The 13,372-nt window shown below is 58.9% G+C and overlaps 1 protein-coding gene across 2 annotated transcripts in view; it reads left to right on the top strand.

Annotated features, from left to right (window-relative positions):
- Positions 1 to 10,651, top strand: part of L3MBTL1 (L3MBTL histone methyl-lysine binding protein 1) — a 28,116-nt gene extending 17,465 nt beyond the window's left edge. For both annotated transcript variants that reach the window (XM_058036050.1, XM_058036049.1), the window contains exons 13-23: positions 430 to 581; positions 666 to 742; positions 1,125 to 1,210; positions 1,749 to 1,859; positions 2,098 to 2,212; positions 2,470 to 2,569; positions 3,459 to 3,656; positions 3,925 to 3,971; positions 4,660 to 4,817; positions 5,407 to 5,469; positions 6,362 to 10,651. In XM_058036050.1, coding sequence (XP_057892033.1) covers positions 430 to 581; positions 666 to 742; positions 1,125 to 1,210; positions 1,749 to 1,859; positions 2,098 to 2,212; positions 2,470 to 2,569; positions 3,459 to 3,656; positions 3,925 to 3,971; positions 4,660 to 4,817; positions 5,407 to 5,469; positions 6,362 to 6,496 — 1,242 coding nt within the window. In that variant the 3' untranslated portion in view covers positions 6,497 to 10,651. The remainder of the gene's footprint in view (positions 1 to 429; positions 582 to 665; positions 743 to 1,124; positions 1,211 to 1,748; positions 1,860 to 2,097; positions 2,213 to 2,469; positions 2,570 to 3,458; positions 3,657 to 3,924; positions 3,972 to 4,659; positions 4,818 to 5,406; positions 5,470 to 6,361) is intronic.
- Positions 10,652 to 13,372: the final 2,721 nt, after the last annotated feature.

Here is a 13,372-nt window from a genome sequence, read left to right as displayed (position 1 = left end):
GTTTTGTACAGAATCTGGATCTAAGAAATAAAGGCAAGGAAGGAAGAAGTGCCCCATCCCAGCTCCTCCTGCCATGCCTGAGGCATTGGTCACTGCTGACTGTGACCACAAACAAGTGTTCTGGGACAAAGCAGAATTAGTGTCAGTTTTCTTGGAATTTACTGGTTATAGAAGATCCTGAGGGTCTGAAGATCACTTTTCCTCTTTCTTTTTGTGGCCCAGCTGAGTTGCTCACCCACTTCCTCTTTCCTTGCACGGCAGCACCCTGCCCATGTGGGAGCCTGAGTGGCCCCAGGCTGTCTGGAGGCCAGACAGGGTCTGGTTTTGGGAGGGTTTGGGCAGGTGCCTCCTTGCAGCAGGCGTGGGCAGTGGTGAGGAAGGAGCTGGGGCTGCAGCTCTGAAAAAGCCCTGCCCCTCTCTCTTTGCCAGCACGAGGCTTCTCCAGGCTTCAAGGTGGGCATGAAGCTCGAGGCCGTGGACCGCATGAACCCGTCCCTGATCTGCGTGGCCACAGTGACTGACGTGGTGGACAATCGCTTCCTGGTGCACTTTGACAACTGGGATGATACTTATGACTACTGGTAAGGCCACACAGGCTCTTGAGGGCCAGTGCTGGGGAGACACCCACAGAGGGCCCTGTGTAAGAGCTTGGGTATGTTTTCTAGGTGTGATCCCAGCAGTCCATACATCCACCCGGTTGGATGGTGTCATGAGCACGGCAAACCCCTCACACCTCCTCAAGGTGAGTCAGTGATCAGTCAGGTGCAGCCTGGGAGTACATCCCCTTGGGAACAGGCTTCCCAGGGTGACATGGGGGTCCTGGGGACACAAACTTCCTGCCAAGGCTCCTGTACACATGTTCAGGTGCAGCATGGTGCTTGTGTTAGGCCAAGTCTCTACTCAGAGATACGAGAAGACCTCAGCTGCGTGTGCACACCCAGCTGTTTCTGCTTCCTTGCACTGTGGGTTTCATGGGCCATGAGAAAATAGCAGCACTTCTTGGTGTCTCTCAGTTTCCTGTGTGCCCAGCAGACTTGGGTGGCCCTCGAAGGCAGTGGGGCATTTTGAGGCACTTTCTGACTTCCTGCAGGCCTGTCTCACCTCCTGCATCTTCCCCCTTCCAGATTATCCTGATCCTGACAACTTCACTTGGGAAAAGTACTTGAAAGAAACTGGAGCATCTGCTGTCCCAGCTTGGGCCTTTAAAGTGGTGAGTGTCACATCATCTGTTCCACCCCACCTGGGCAGGAATTTGGGATTTTTTCATTGTCAGATCTTTGCTTTTGTGACAAGTCCAGTGATGTTCTGTATTCTCCTGCCACAGGCCTAGGCCAGGGTTCAGAAGTCGGGGCTATCCTGGGCAAAGAGTTCAAAATTGGGAAAAATGACGAGTATAACTGTGCCCTCAGCTAAGCAGGAGCTGAGTGATGGAAAATAATTTAGGTTTGCTTGATTAGTTTTTGTCTCAAACTGCACCACCAGCAGCCATGTCCAGCCAAGCATGGCTGCAACACAGATCCCCAGAATGTGTCTCTTAGAGACCTTCATCCCTGGGGCGCATCTGTTAAAGGCAGCTCAAATGCAGGGAGGCTGTTTCTGTTTTCTCCTGTTGCCACTGTGAGCTGGGATGGCTCTTCCCTGGCCAGGCCAGGGCTGGGAGCTGGGCTTGAGGAGGACACAGTGCTGGGAAAGCTGCTGAGGGGGCAGGAGCCTGAAGCTCCCTGCTCCCCCTGACTGGGCCCTTCCAGCGCCCGCCCCACGGCTTCCTGGTCAACATGAAGCTGGAGGCAGTGGACAGGAGGTCTCCTTCCTTCATCCGAGTGGCCAGTGTGGAGGACGTGGAAGATCACAGGATAAAGGTGGGTGCTGGAGCACGGTGAGCCTGTGTGCAGGCACTGTGCTGGCTCACTCTGCCCTTCCCCTCTCTGGGAGTGTGCAAATGTGGGCAGGTCCCAGTGCCTGGCTGTGGGGTGCCTTGTGAGCCTTGTGCTGCCCTCCAGCTCTACCCTGCTGCTTGCACTCAGCTAGGAGAGCTCCAGAGCTCCTCAGAGATGTGTGCTGGCATTTGAAGGGTGACCTCTCTCTGTGCTTCCCCAGCTGCATTTTGATGGCTGGAGCCACGTGTATGATTTCTGGATTGATGCAGATCATCCGGACATCCATCCCATGGGCTGGTGCTCAAAAACAGGACACCCACTGCAGCCTCCTCTCAGTAAGTGCTGCACCTGTGTCAGCTCCTCCCCACAGGGCACAAGCTCACCAGACACTCTGTCACTGCCACCTGCCCATGCAGAAACGGGAGGGCAGGTTCTGGCTGAGAATGGGCAGGGAGGAGAGGCCACTCCACGGATGTGTCAGTAGGAAAAGCCCTCCCTGTTTGGTGCAGGCAGGGAGCCCAGAGCCCTGGCTCTGCCTGCCTCTGCTTGCAGCCTTGACAGCCTTTCTCCTGTTCCTCTCCTCTGCCTGCAGGGCCAAAGGAACCAGCCTCCTCTGCCCATGGGGGCTGCCCAAGCCTGGGCTGCAAGAGCATCCCTCACTCCAAGAGCTCCAAGTACAGCTTTCACCACAGGTGAGCTCCCTGGCACAGCCTGCAGGGGCACAGCTGCTTCCCTGCCAGGCTGGGCCAGCTCTTCCTCTGCTCCTCCTCACCTGCCCCGCCCCACCAGCACCCAGCCTTTCCCTGCACTCACCCACACCTGGCTCTGCCCCCTGCTGCCCTGGACCCCAGCTGGAGTGACCCCTGTGAGCCCCTCCTGTGCCTGTCCTGCAGCCCCAGAGCCCCTGGAGGTGTCCTGTGTGCCCACCTACCAGGGGCACCTGTGGGCTGTGCAGAGGACAGTGCAGATGCTGTTCACTGGCACCAGCTGTGAGAATGCTGTTCCCTCCTGGATGCCTTTCCCTGTCAGGCTTTGAGCTGGCAAGTCCCAAAAAGGAGCAGTGCATGGTGCCAGCTCAGGCAGTCACTTGAGGGACCCTTTCCAAGGGAAGCCAGGCTGGGTCTAGTGCCAACCCCAGCACTAGGCTGGTGTCAGGAAGAGCCAGTGTGGTGGAGGATGTGTGAGGATGGGGAGGGCAGATGTGGCTCCTGGGGGTTTCTCTGCTGGCCACACTCCTGGCACACACTCACTGCTCGCTCTGAGGCTGGTCTGGGCACCTGTGGGAGCCAGGGAAGATGGAGACTCTGGGAGCCCCAATGAGCTGCTCAATCAGCACACAGATTCCTTGCCCAGGGTTGCAGGGATGGCAGAGGGCCAAGGTTTGTAGCTGGAGGGACTGGCTGTGCCCTGCTCCTGCCCCCAGCAGCCTGGCCATGGGAATTGGCTCAGCACATCATTCCTCTGCCTTCCATGGCCAGGGCAATGGCTGCCCGTGCTCGGGGGCAGAGGGGTGGCCCCGCTGGCTCGTCCCCAGTGCTGCTCCAAGCTGGGCCCAACGCTTGTGTCCCCTCTGTTCTCCAGGAAGTGCCCCACGCCGGGCTGCGATGGCTCAGGCCATGTGACGGGGAGGTTCACAGCCCATTACTGCCTCTCAGGGTGCCCGCTGGCAGAGAAGAACCAGGGCAGGCTCAAGGCTGACCTGTCTGACACCGAGGCCTCGACGCGCAAGAGGAGCCCCATGGGTTTCCCTCAGCGAAAGAAATCTCGGCACCACGGCAGGTAGGGGCACGGCCAGCGTGCAGGGAGGACCCTGTGCCAGCACTGCCCACCCTGCAGGGCTCACCAGCCCCCAGAGGCTCCTTGGCCCTGCTCCTGCCACCTCTGCCTCTGTCGCTTTCTCTTCCCACGGCTCCTGGCTTTGGCTGTCAGCCCTTTGGGTCGGGGCCCTTTGGGTCCCTGCTCCCACTGCCAAGGTGTTCTCTGGGCACTGGGGAGGAGGGCCCTGGGCCAGGCCCAGCCCAGGACATCAGTGTTCCTGTCTCTTTAGAGGGAGACCTCCAAAGTACCGGAAGATCCAGCAGGAAGACTTCCAGAGTAAGTGCCATCCTCTGCCGTGGTGTCACTGCAGGGCAGGGCTGCGGGAGCTGGGGTGGCTGGGGGTGCTGGGTGCTCCCTTGGCCCCCACAGGTCTGCCCCAGTGAGGGGCTTGTGGTCAGCTGCCAGAGTTGGTAAGGGACGTCCCCACCTTGTGCCAGGGCTCACAAAGCTCCCTTGATTTGGCTCTGGGGTTATGACTGGGAGTCTTTGAGTGCTTTAGGGCATAGAATTAGGATCCTCTCTATGGCATGTATTTTCTGTGGTGCTTTGTCCTGTTCAGACAGAGATAGTGGGAAGTTGTGCCCCAAAATTTTAGTGTGGTTGTGAACTGCCAAATTATTGCTGCCACACAGAAACTGGTGCTGGATAGTTGGCTTGGCATTTGGTTCTGATGCAGACAAGCAGATGCCTGATGTGTATTCCATCCAACATCCCTTTCACCATGGGCTGTCCTGCCACCTACCCTACCACTGGGAGTGAGTGGAAAATGAATGATTAAAAGTCATAAGAACAAGGCAAAGCCAAGCTTGTCTCAACTTCTTTTCCCAGGATCCCCAATCCCATCTAAGCGAGCACTTGGATACACTGACACCCTGTTAACTCACAGGACAGCCACTAGCTCTTGGTCCCTGCATGGGATGTTCTCATCTCTTACCTCGTGTCACACCTTGTGCTTTGTCCCCAGCTATTTCCTCAGACAACGTGCACCAGTCTCTCTTCATGTCCGCCCTGTCCGCTCACCCCGACCGCTCCCTGTCCCTGTGCTGGGAGCAGCACTGCAAGCTGCTGCCCGGGGTGGCTGGCATCACAGCAGCCACGGTGGCCAAGTGGACCATTGATGAGGTGAGGTGCTTTGGATGGCCCTGATGTGCCAGCGTGGTTGGGAGTGCCCTGCCTGGCTGTGGCACAGTGGCCTGGGTTAGTGAGGAGGGGTCTGCTGGAGACATTGTTACCTTTGTTCACTTTCTTGGCAGCCATGGTGACCCCTGTTAAGGCCTGAGTAGGTGGAGGAGCTCAGGCACCAGCCCCAGCAGCCCCTGCCTGCTCTCAGGCACTGGCACAGCTGCCCATGGCGGTGGTGGAGTCACCATCCCTGGAAGTGTTCAAAAGCTGTGTGGATGTGACATCTGGGGACATGGTTTAGAGGTGGCTTTGGCAGTGCTGGTCAGTGGTGGCCTCGATGGTCACAGAGGGCTCAGCCAACCTTAATGATCCCCTGATGTCCCCATGACCCCTCTGGGTGCCCCTCTCAGGCCAGTGCCTGTGCCTGGGGCCAAGGGTGGGCTCTGGCATGGGAGGGCAGAGCCACTGCAGCCTCTGCCCCAAGAGCCCTGTGGCACCTGCTGGGCTCAGAATGTGAGGATGTGGGCTCAGGAGGGGTCTCCAGCCAGAATCATTGCTCTGTCTTGACATTTCTCTCATTTATTCCAAGGTTTTTAGCTTTGTGCAGACTCTGACGGGTTGTGAGGACCAAGCCAAGCTCTTCAAGGATGAGGTGAGAAGGGCTGGCAGATGAGAGAAGGTGGTCAAGGACAGCTGTTTGCCACCAGGGCTGGGAGGAATTGGCCACTGGCCTTCCTGCAGTGGCCTGCTGCTGGGTGCCGAGGGCACATCCAGCACCTGGCAGTGCTCCTGCCCTGCAGCCCCACTGCATGGGAGGGTGCAGCTGTCTGGCTGTGTCCCCATGGAGCAGGAGGGAGCTGCTGGGGCCCAGGGAGCTGTGCTGCCCTGTTCTCCCAGCATGGGGGGATCTCCTCTGAGGGGATGTGGATGGGGGGCAGGAGGAGGATGGTGCTGCAGCCTGAAGAGCACCATCACCTCCTGCAGGGAGCTGCTCCTCCTCACCCCTTCATCCTTCCCCCTCTGCCCCTCTCACCAGCACTGCTGCCTGTCAGGGTTGGTGTTTTTGGGCCCTCTGTGGGCAGATGTGGTGGGGGTGGCTCTGACACCCGGGGCTGATCCTGGGCACCCTGGCTACAGCCACTGTCACAGCCTGTCTGGGAATGGCCCCAGGGCCTTAAGGGTGCTCAGGCAGGCAAAGCTGAACCAGGGCAGTGTCCACAAGGGCTGGTCCCTGGAGCAGGGAATGCATGGCTGCTTGCCCAGAGCAGGTTGTGGTGGCTCTGTGCTGTGCCCCTGGGGCTCCAGCACAGAATCCCAACCTGGCTGCAGTGTGGGCTCCTGGGATGGCCCCTGAAGAGCTTCTCCCCCTCTGCCCTTTGCACATCAGCTGCCAGCTGGGGTTTCCCTGGGGAGTGCTGTGGATGGGCCCTGCCCTGGTCTCTGGGGTCACCTGTGGCTTCTGCCCAGGTCATGCTGGTGCTGGCTGTCCCCAGGAGTGCCAGCCCAGGTGTGCAGTAGTGCCTTTGCCCTGCTCTCCTTCCCAGATGATCGATGGCGAAGCGTTCCTCCTGCTGACGCAGGCTGACATCGTCAAGATTATGAGTGTCAAGCTGGGCCCGGCACTCAAGATCTACAATGCCATCCTCATGTTCAAGAACGCTGATGACACCTTAAAGTGACTTCTCTTGGCCCAGCTGGGACCCTCCCTCATCACTGGTGCTGCCAAACTGTCCGCTCAGGACAGAGATTCCCCAGCCGACTGCAGCTTGTCCCGTCCTGCTCGTGTCCTCCCGGTGCCACACGTCCTGTCCCAGCTCCCTGTCCCATCCTGTTCCCTGCCCGCTGCCCTTCTGCAGCGCTGGGCCCACCCTCGGGGGCAGGGAGGGAGGGTGGAGGTGGCACTGGCCCAGCTTGGTGCCACAGCTGCCCCACTGTGTCCTGCTGTGGGTCAGGGGTGCTGAGGGCCGGGGGAGCCCTGTGGAGGTGTCACAGCGGGGGCTGGCACCCACTGGAGTCCCCCAGGCAGGGAAGGGACTGCCTGCCTGCAGCCATGATCACACCCACTCCAAGGCTGCTCTTGCCTTTGCTCAGCAGCTGAGAGAGATTTGGGGTTTTCCCTCTGTGTGATCCTCTGGGGCTACTTGTGCTAACACCGTTTCCAAGGAACATTCTTGAGGAGCTTCTGCTCATTTTGCCTTTTTCTCTGAATTCTTTTGACTTCCCCTTTTTGAGGCCAGTTGATGACTGCTTTGCCCCTACACTGCACTGCAAACCAGTGGCCACCTCTTGTCCCTTTCGGGGAACAGCTGTCCTGGCAGCTGCTCTGCCCATGACCAGCGCCTGTGCTTTCTTCCTCTTTCCTGGAATTCAGCAGCCTCAGGGCCCTGCCAGGTCAGGGCTGGCTGGATGCAGAAAAGGCTCCACTTCTTGCACCTCAGACTGTTCTGTCCAGCTCTTCTCTGGGTGAAAGGATGCTTGGATAACTTGTTCCCCCTCACACCTATTAAAGAGTCCTCCACAAAGGGAGTTGGGCCCTCTTTGGTCCTTGTATTAGGAGCAGGGCCCTCTCTAGGGTGGGGACAGGTGCCAAGGACAAAAAGCATCCATTGCTCCAATAGGCAGATCCAGAGTCGCTTGTGAAGGCATTCCTGAGTTGACTGAGTCAATTCTGCCAAGCTGCCTTCTCCCCACTCTTTACCCTCACAAGGCACCTGGGTTTTGCTGCCTGAAGAGCAGGATCTTCTGCTGTCCCTGGATCCCTTACCTGCAGAGCTGAAAGAAATCCAGCACTTAGCTGGTTTGTTTCTGTCCTTTTCAGAACACAGCACCTTTCCAACAGGGCCACAGGCAGTTTGGGAATGCTCATGTAGCACTGTCCCTTGTGATGGAGGAGGGACCAAAGGGCTGCAGAGCCAGAAAAGCCAACATTGCTGGGTGTCCTGGCAGAGTCCCAGCAGCTTCTGAGAAGCCCCTGTGCCTCCTGGCAGGCCCCACGCTGCTCTCCATGGTCCATCACCTGGCACACCTGTGGGAGCTGTTGGAGCAGGGGCTGGCCATGCAGTGCTGGAGGGTGGCTTAGATGGCACCTGCCCAGGGCCCAGCCCAGGTCTGCTTCATTCTCCTTTCCCAACAATGGCATTCCAGTAATGAAACAACTTCCCCCCTTTGCCAGTGCCCAAAGACAGGGATGCAGAGGTGTGAGCAAGTGCACCAGCAATGTGTCCTGGAGCTGTGCTGCCTTGGGAGCTGCTGTCACATCTGGGTCAACCTGTTTGAGGCTTCCCATGGAAATGTAGCATTTTGTCTCTGTTATTGAATTTTTGGGGTCATGTTTGACCTGCTCTTGAAACGTCTGGTGCTTGCTCTTCCCGCAGGACTTGCAACTTGTCCATGCCTTTGTTTTGTCATTGCTTGGGTTTGATTTAGGCAGCTTTCCTTCTCCTTTCCTTTTTTATGTCCTTGCATCTTTTCAAGCGCTGCGGTGTGGCCAGCTGTGGAGAGGGGGAGTGGGAAGGAGCAGCTGTGTCCCTGGCCCCAGAGTCACTCCCCCAGCCACCCTTCCTCTGCAGGAAGTGGAGGTTGGTCTTTTCAGCTGATGGAGAGTCTCTTTGTGGGCAACTGTGTGTGGGGGCAGAAGAAGAGGAGGCCTGGGATCTTCAGCCCAGGCTGTGAATGATGCTGAGACTTTTCCAGGTGGGATCTGGGATGAAAAAGCTCCCTCACACTGGACACAGCCCTTGAGCTTGCAAGGACTCATTTCAGGAAAGCATCCTATTCTCATCTGCTGTATTCCCATGTGTGAAGTCATTCCTCCTGCTGGGGAAGGGACTGAGCACCATCCCAGGGACAGGAGCTGCTACCCAGGCACCAGATCTGAAACTGCTGTGAAGGAGGGAGAGCCCCGTCTCTCACAGGGCAGCCTGGGAGAGCAGAGGTGGTGAGGAGCTCAGAAGATCCTGCTGAGGGGCAGAGGAGCCATGAGCCAAGCCCTGGCTGCCTCCAGGGCTGGCTACAACCCGCACCACTGGCTCTTGCTCTGCTGCTGGCTGCAGCCAAGCCCTGCTCTGCCTGGCACAGGTGCATCCCCACGCTGTGCCAGCACAGCACTGCCTGCCCTGGGCTCTCCTCACCTCCCTCTTAGAAACAGACGAGACCTGGGCCGGACTGCCAGGGTGCTGCCCCTCCTCTGGCTGCAGGGCTGGAGCCCGGGGGTGAGCCCTGTGCTGGGAGCAGCTGTCAGGAGCACCAGTCCCACTGAAGGGTGGGGGGAGCTGTGTCACACTCCTGCTGCACTGAGCATCCTCAGCCTCTCAGGCTGATGTACCTGTTGGAGTACAGAGCTGCTGGGTTTGTCTGGGTGAGGGAGTTACAGGGTTTGCAGGTGGTCAAGGGCTATTTACTGTTAAAACTTATAACCTTCTGTGTCCTTTAAACCAAACCCAAAGCATTGTGTACCTGTGGATGGGTGATTGTGGGAGTACCATGACGCCATTCCCCTGCTGTTGGTGTGTTGCTGTTTTAGGGTGGGGGTCTCTGGGGCTGTGGAGGCAGCAGACACCCACCCCAGGGTCTCATGTGATGTGTCCTCTGTGAGCAGTTGTCCCTGGTCCCAGCAGGGAGGAAGGTTTGCTGCACCCCTGGCCTTGGTAGGTCCTCCAACCCCACAGAGCATGGAGGGGGAGTCCCCCCCCAGGGACTGTTAAGGACAGCTGTGACCAAGGCAGAAGCACCAAAGTTTTCTGTCCTTCCCCTGCTGCCTGACCAAATTCCTCACAGGGACATTTACTGCCGTGTCACTAAGAAGCCAGAGAGGACAGTGGGCTGTCCTGACCCACAGGTTCTCCTCTGGGGCCTTTCTGAGGGTTGTGACTGCAGCCAGCATTTCTAAGTCAATGAAGAATTCTTCAAGTGGAATGTTTTTCTGAGTGGAGGTCCCCAAGTCTGTTTCTGCCCCTGCTGCCCCTGCACTGGTGTTGGCAGGGCTCAGCTGAGCCATGGGGGGTCCCACTGTGCTGCAGCCCCACTGTGGGTGTCTCCTGGGGGCTCACTCTGGCTGCAGGGGAGCAGTTGGAGCCTCTTGGGAAACTTTTCCTCCTCCCAGTGGAAATGGGCGGCACTGGGACAGTGCAAGCCAAGGTCTCCATCCATCCCCATGAGAGCAGCCAGCCTGGAGCTCAGCAGGGAGGGTGGCTGTGCCTGCCCTCGCCCTCCTCTGCTGCTCTCCATGGCGATCACAAGCACTTTCAGAAGAGAAAAGCGCCCTGCAATGGGCTGGGAGGGCTGGGGGCTTGGGGCAGCTGCCGCCTGCAGGGGCACATCTGGCCCCTGGGTGTGGTGAGGTTGTTGGGAGAGGGAGCCAGGAGAGGGGTGTGACTTTGCCACTCGGGTTCCTCACTCCTCATCCGCCAGGAGAGCTCCTCGGTGCAGAGAGGGAAGGACAGGAGGGCTGCAGGCTCCCTTCTTCCAGCCTAGCCCTTCCCTCTGGGGCCTGAGGCTCACTGGTGCTTGGAGGGGGGAATGGAGACCATATTGTGGAGGGAGTGTGATTATGATAACAAAAGCTTTTTTGCACTTTCATTCATTTTGCACTCTTTCTTAATTTCTTTTTTTCTGTGTTTTTGATATTGGCGCCTCCTCTCTGTGTTTTCATAATGAAAATCCTTCTGTTGTAGCCAGTGCAGCTATTCTGGAACTGTGTGTCCTGAATGTACAGAGATTTAAAGGCTCTATATATATAAATTTATAGTGGTACAAAGGTAAATTTATATATATAGATGATGGTGTGATGTGTTTTGTCAGTGTTTTAAAATAATAAACGAATGTGAGCAACAGAGGCCTGTGAAGGAGGAGTGGTCCCTGTGCTGTGGGAGCGGTCACTGCAGGGCTGGAGCTGTCACTGTGCAGTGGGGTAGCAGGGGCGGTCACTGCGTGGGTGCCACTCTGCATGGCCAGCAGGGTCACTGTGCAGCACGGGAGGTCACTGCAGTGGTCACTGCAGCAAGAGCAGTCAGTGCAGAGGTCACTGTGTGGCTGAGGGGTCAGTGCAGGAGTCAGTGCAGGGGTCAGAGCAGCGGTCAATGCAGGGGTCAGTGCAGGGGTCACTGTGTGGCTGGGGGATTAGTGCAGCAGTCAGTGCAGGGGGCAGTGCAGGGATCAGAGCAGGGATTAGTGCAGCGGTCGGTGCAGCGGTCAGAGCACGGGTTAGAGCAGCAGTCAGAGCAGCAGTCAGAGCAGGGGTCAGTGCAGCAGCCAATGCAGCGGTCAGTGCAGGGGGCAGTGCACTGGTCAGTGCAGCGGTCAGAGCAGGGGTCAGTGCAGGGGTCAGTGCAGGGGTCAGTGCAGCGGTCACTGCAGCGGTTAGTGCAGGGGTCGGTACTACGGTCAGTGCAGGGGTCGGTGCAGGGGTCAGTGCAGGGATCAGTGCAGCAGCCAATGCAGGGGTCAGTGCAGCGGTCAGTGCAGCGGTCACTGCAGGGGTCAGTGCAGGGGTCAGTGCAGGGGTCACTGCAGGGGTCACTGCAGGGGTCAGTGCAGGGGTCAGTGCAGCAGCCAATGCAGCGGTCAGAGCAGGGGTCAGTGCAGGGGTCAGTGCAGCGGTCAGTGCAGGGGTCAGTGCAGGGGTCAGTGCAGGGGTCGGTGCAGGGGTCAGTGCACTGGTCAGTGCAGCGGTCAGTGCAGCAGCCAGTGCAGCAGTCAGTGCAGTGATCAGTGCAGCGGTCAGTGCAGGGGTCGGTGCAGCGGTCAGTGCAGCGGTCGGTGCAGAGGTCACTGCAGCGGTCAGTGCAGGGGTCAGTGCAGCAGCCAATGCAGCGGTCAGTGCAGGGGTCGGTGCTGCGGTCCCCGCTCCGCCCGGGGCGAGCCCCCCGCCCCTCTCCGCGTTCCCGGGTGTTCCAGCGCCCGCCCGCCCGCGGGACCCCCGAGCAGCCGGGCCAGGCCCGGGACAAGCACCGCGAGTGGGACACGGAGCAGGCGGGGTTGGCGGCAGGGCCGGGCCGGTTTATTGATCCCAGCGCGGGGTCGGCAGGGCGATGAGCGCTCCCCAGCCCCGGCAGCGGCCCCGCGCCGCCTCGGCCGCCAGCAGCCCCAGCAGCAGCAGCAGCGCGGCCGCCAGCGCCAGGCGCACGGCGTTGCACAGCGTGTAATCTGCGGGGACAGAAGGGACCGTCACTGCCCAGGAACCCACTGCCACACCCCAGTCCTCCCACGGGGGCAGCAGGGGATCCAAGGGGACGCACAGGGCAAGGGGACACCCCAGGGAGGTCCTCGGCCAAAGAGACACAAAGCGAAGTTCCTAAGGAGCAAAGAGAGCCCCGAGGGGGCCCTCTATGCACCTCCCACATCCCTGTCCCCTGGGACACCCTCTACTCACAGCCTCTCGCCTGTGACCCCACCAAGTGGCACCAAAGATGGAAAGGAGGGAAGAAACATAGAGCTGGCCCACTGCCAGCGAGATGGTGACACTGAGCTGTGACAAGATGTTATGAGTGTTCCTGGGGCTGGGAGGTGCAGGGAGAGGTGTCCTTTGACTCTTATCCCCACCTATCAGCCCAGCAACCCTGGTCTCCAGGTCATCAGTAGGGTCTCTGAGGAGCTGGCCAGGCTCAAACGCAGGTGAAGGAAGCTGGAACCCTCTCCTTGGTCCCTTCATACAGCTGCTTTCCTGCCCTAAACTCTTTCTAGTTCCCCCAGGATGTGACAGATTGCAGGGAGGAAGAGTGGAGCAGGATGTGGCTGGGGCGATGTCTCACCTCTCACCACCAGGTCCAGGGTGTTGCTGACAGCAGACCATTCTTTCCAACCATTCATGCACTGGCAGCTGTAGCGGCCGCTGTGACCTTTCTGCACGAGGGAGAAGTTGTGGTTCCCTTGTTCCCTGAGGAACAGCAGCACTTCCATCTGGCCCTCCAGGTACAGGTAACAGCTGGTGCTGGGCTGTGTGGTGGTGCAGCGGAACATCACCTCAGCTCCCACATCCACCTCGTGCCCAGGGAGGACAGAGAGGTTGGGTCCGGGCAGACGGAGCTCTGGGGGGACAGGAGAGGGAATGAGAAGGTGCAGAGGGCTTTGACGTGGTGCCGGAAGCACCAGGATCTCTGTGAAGCCACCAACTGCCTCAGGCAGAGGTGAAGATGGTCCCCACCTCTCCAAGCCAGGGAAGAGGAGAAAAACCTTGTCCATCATGGAAATGGCCACAGGCATCCTGGTGTGCCCTGGGGCGTGACCCCACAAGAGGGGAAAAAGCACATCCCTCACCTTCCACAAGGACTTCCAGTCCAGTGCTTCGAGCCAGCTCAGTGTCTCCCTCCAGGTAATGGCAGACGTAGCTACCTCTGTCCTCGTAGGTGGCATTAGAGATGGAGAACTCGGCCCTGCCACCACTCTGCTCCAGGGTGGGGAGCTGGTGGCCGCCCTTGTACATCCTAAAGCTCCCACTGCTGCACTGGCAAATGCAGTAGATGGTGGTGGAGCCTCCAGGTGGGATCACCCCTGGTGGCTTCTGGAAGATGGAAATTGTGGGGGCACCTGCACAGGGAGAGAGATGCTGCCAGCCAGAC

Source organism: Melospiza georgiana, chromosome 17 (genome assembly GCF_028018845.1).
Source record: "Melospiza georgiana isolate bMelGeo1 chromosome 17, bMelGeo1.pri, whole genome shotgun sequence".
Classification (NCBI taxonomy): Eukaryota; Metazoa; Chordata; class Aves; order Passeriformes; family Passerellidae; genus Melospiza; species Melospiza georgiana.
This window is presented reverse-complemented; position numbering and strand designations above follow the sequence as displayed.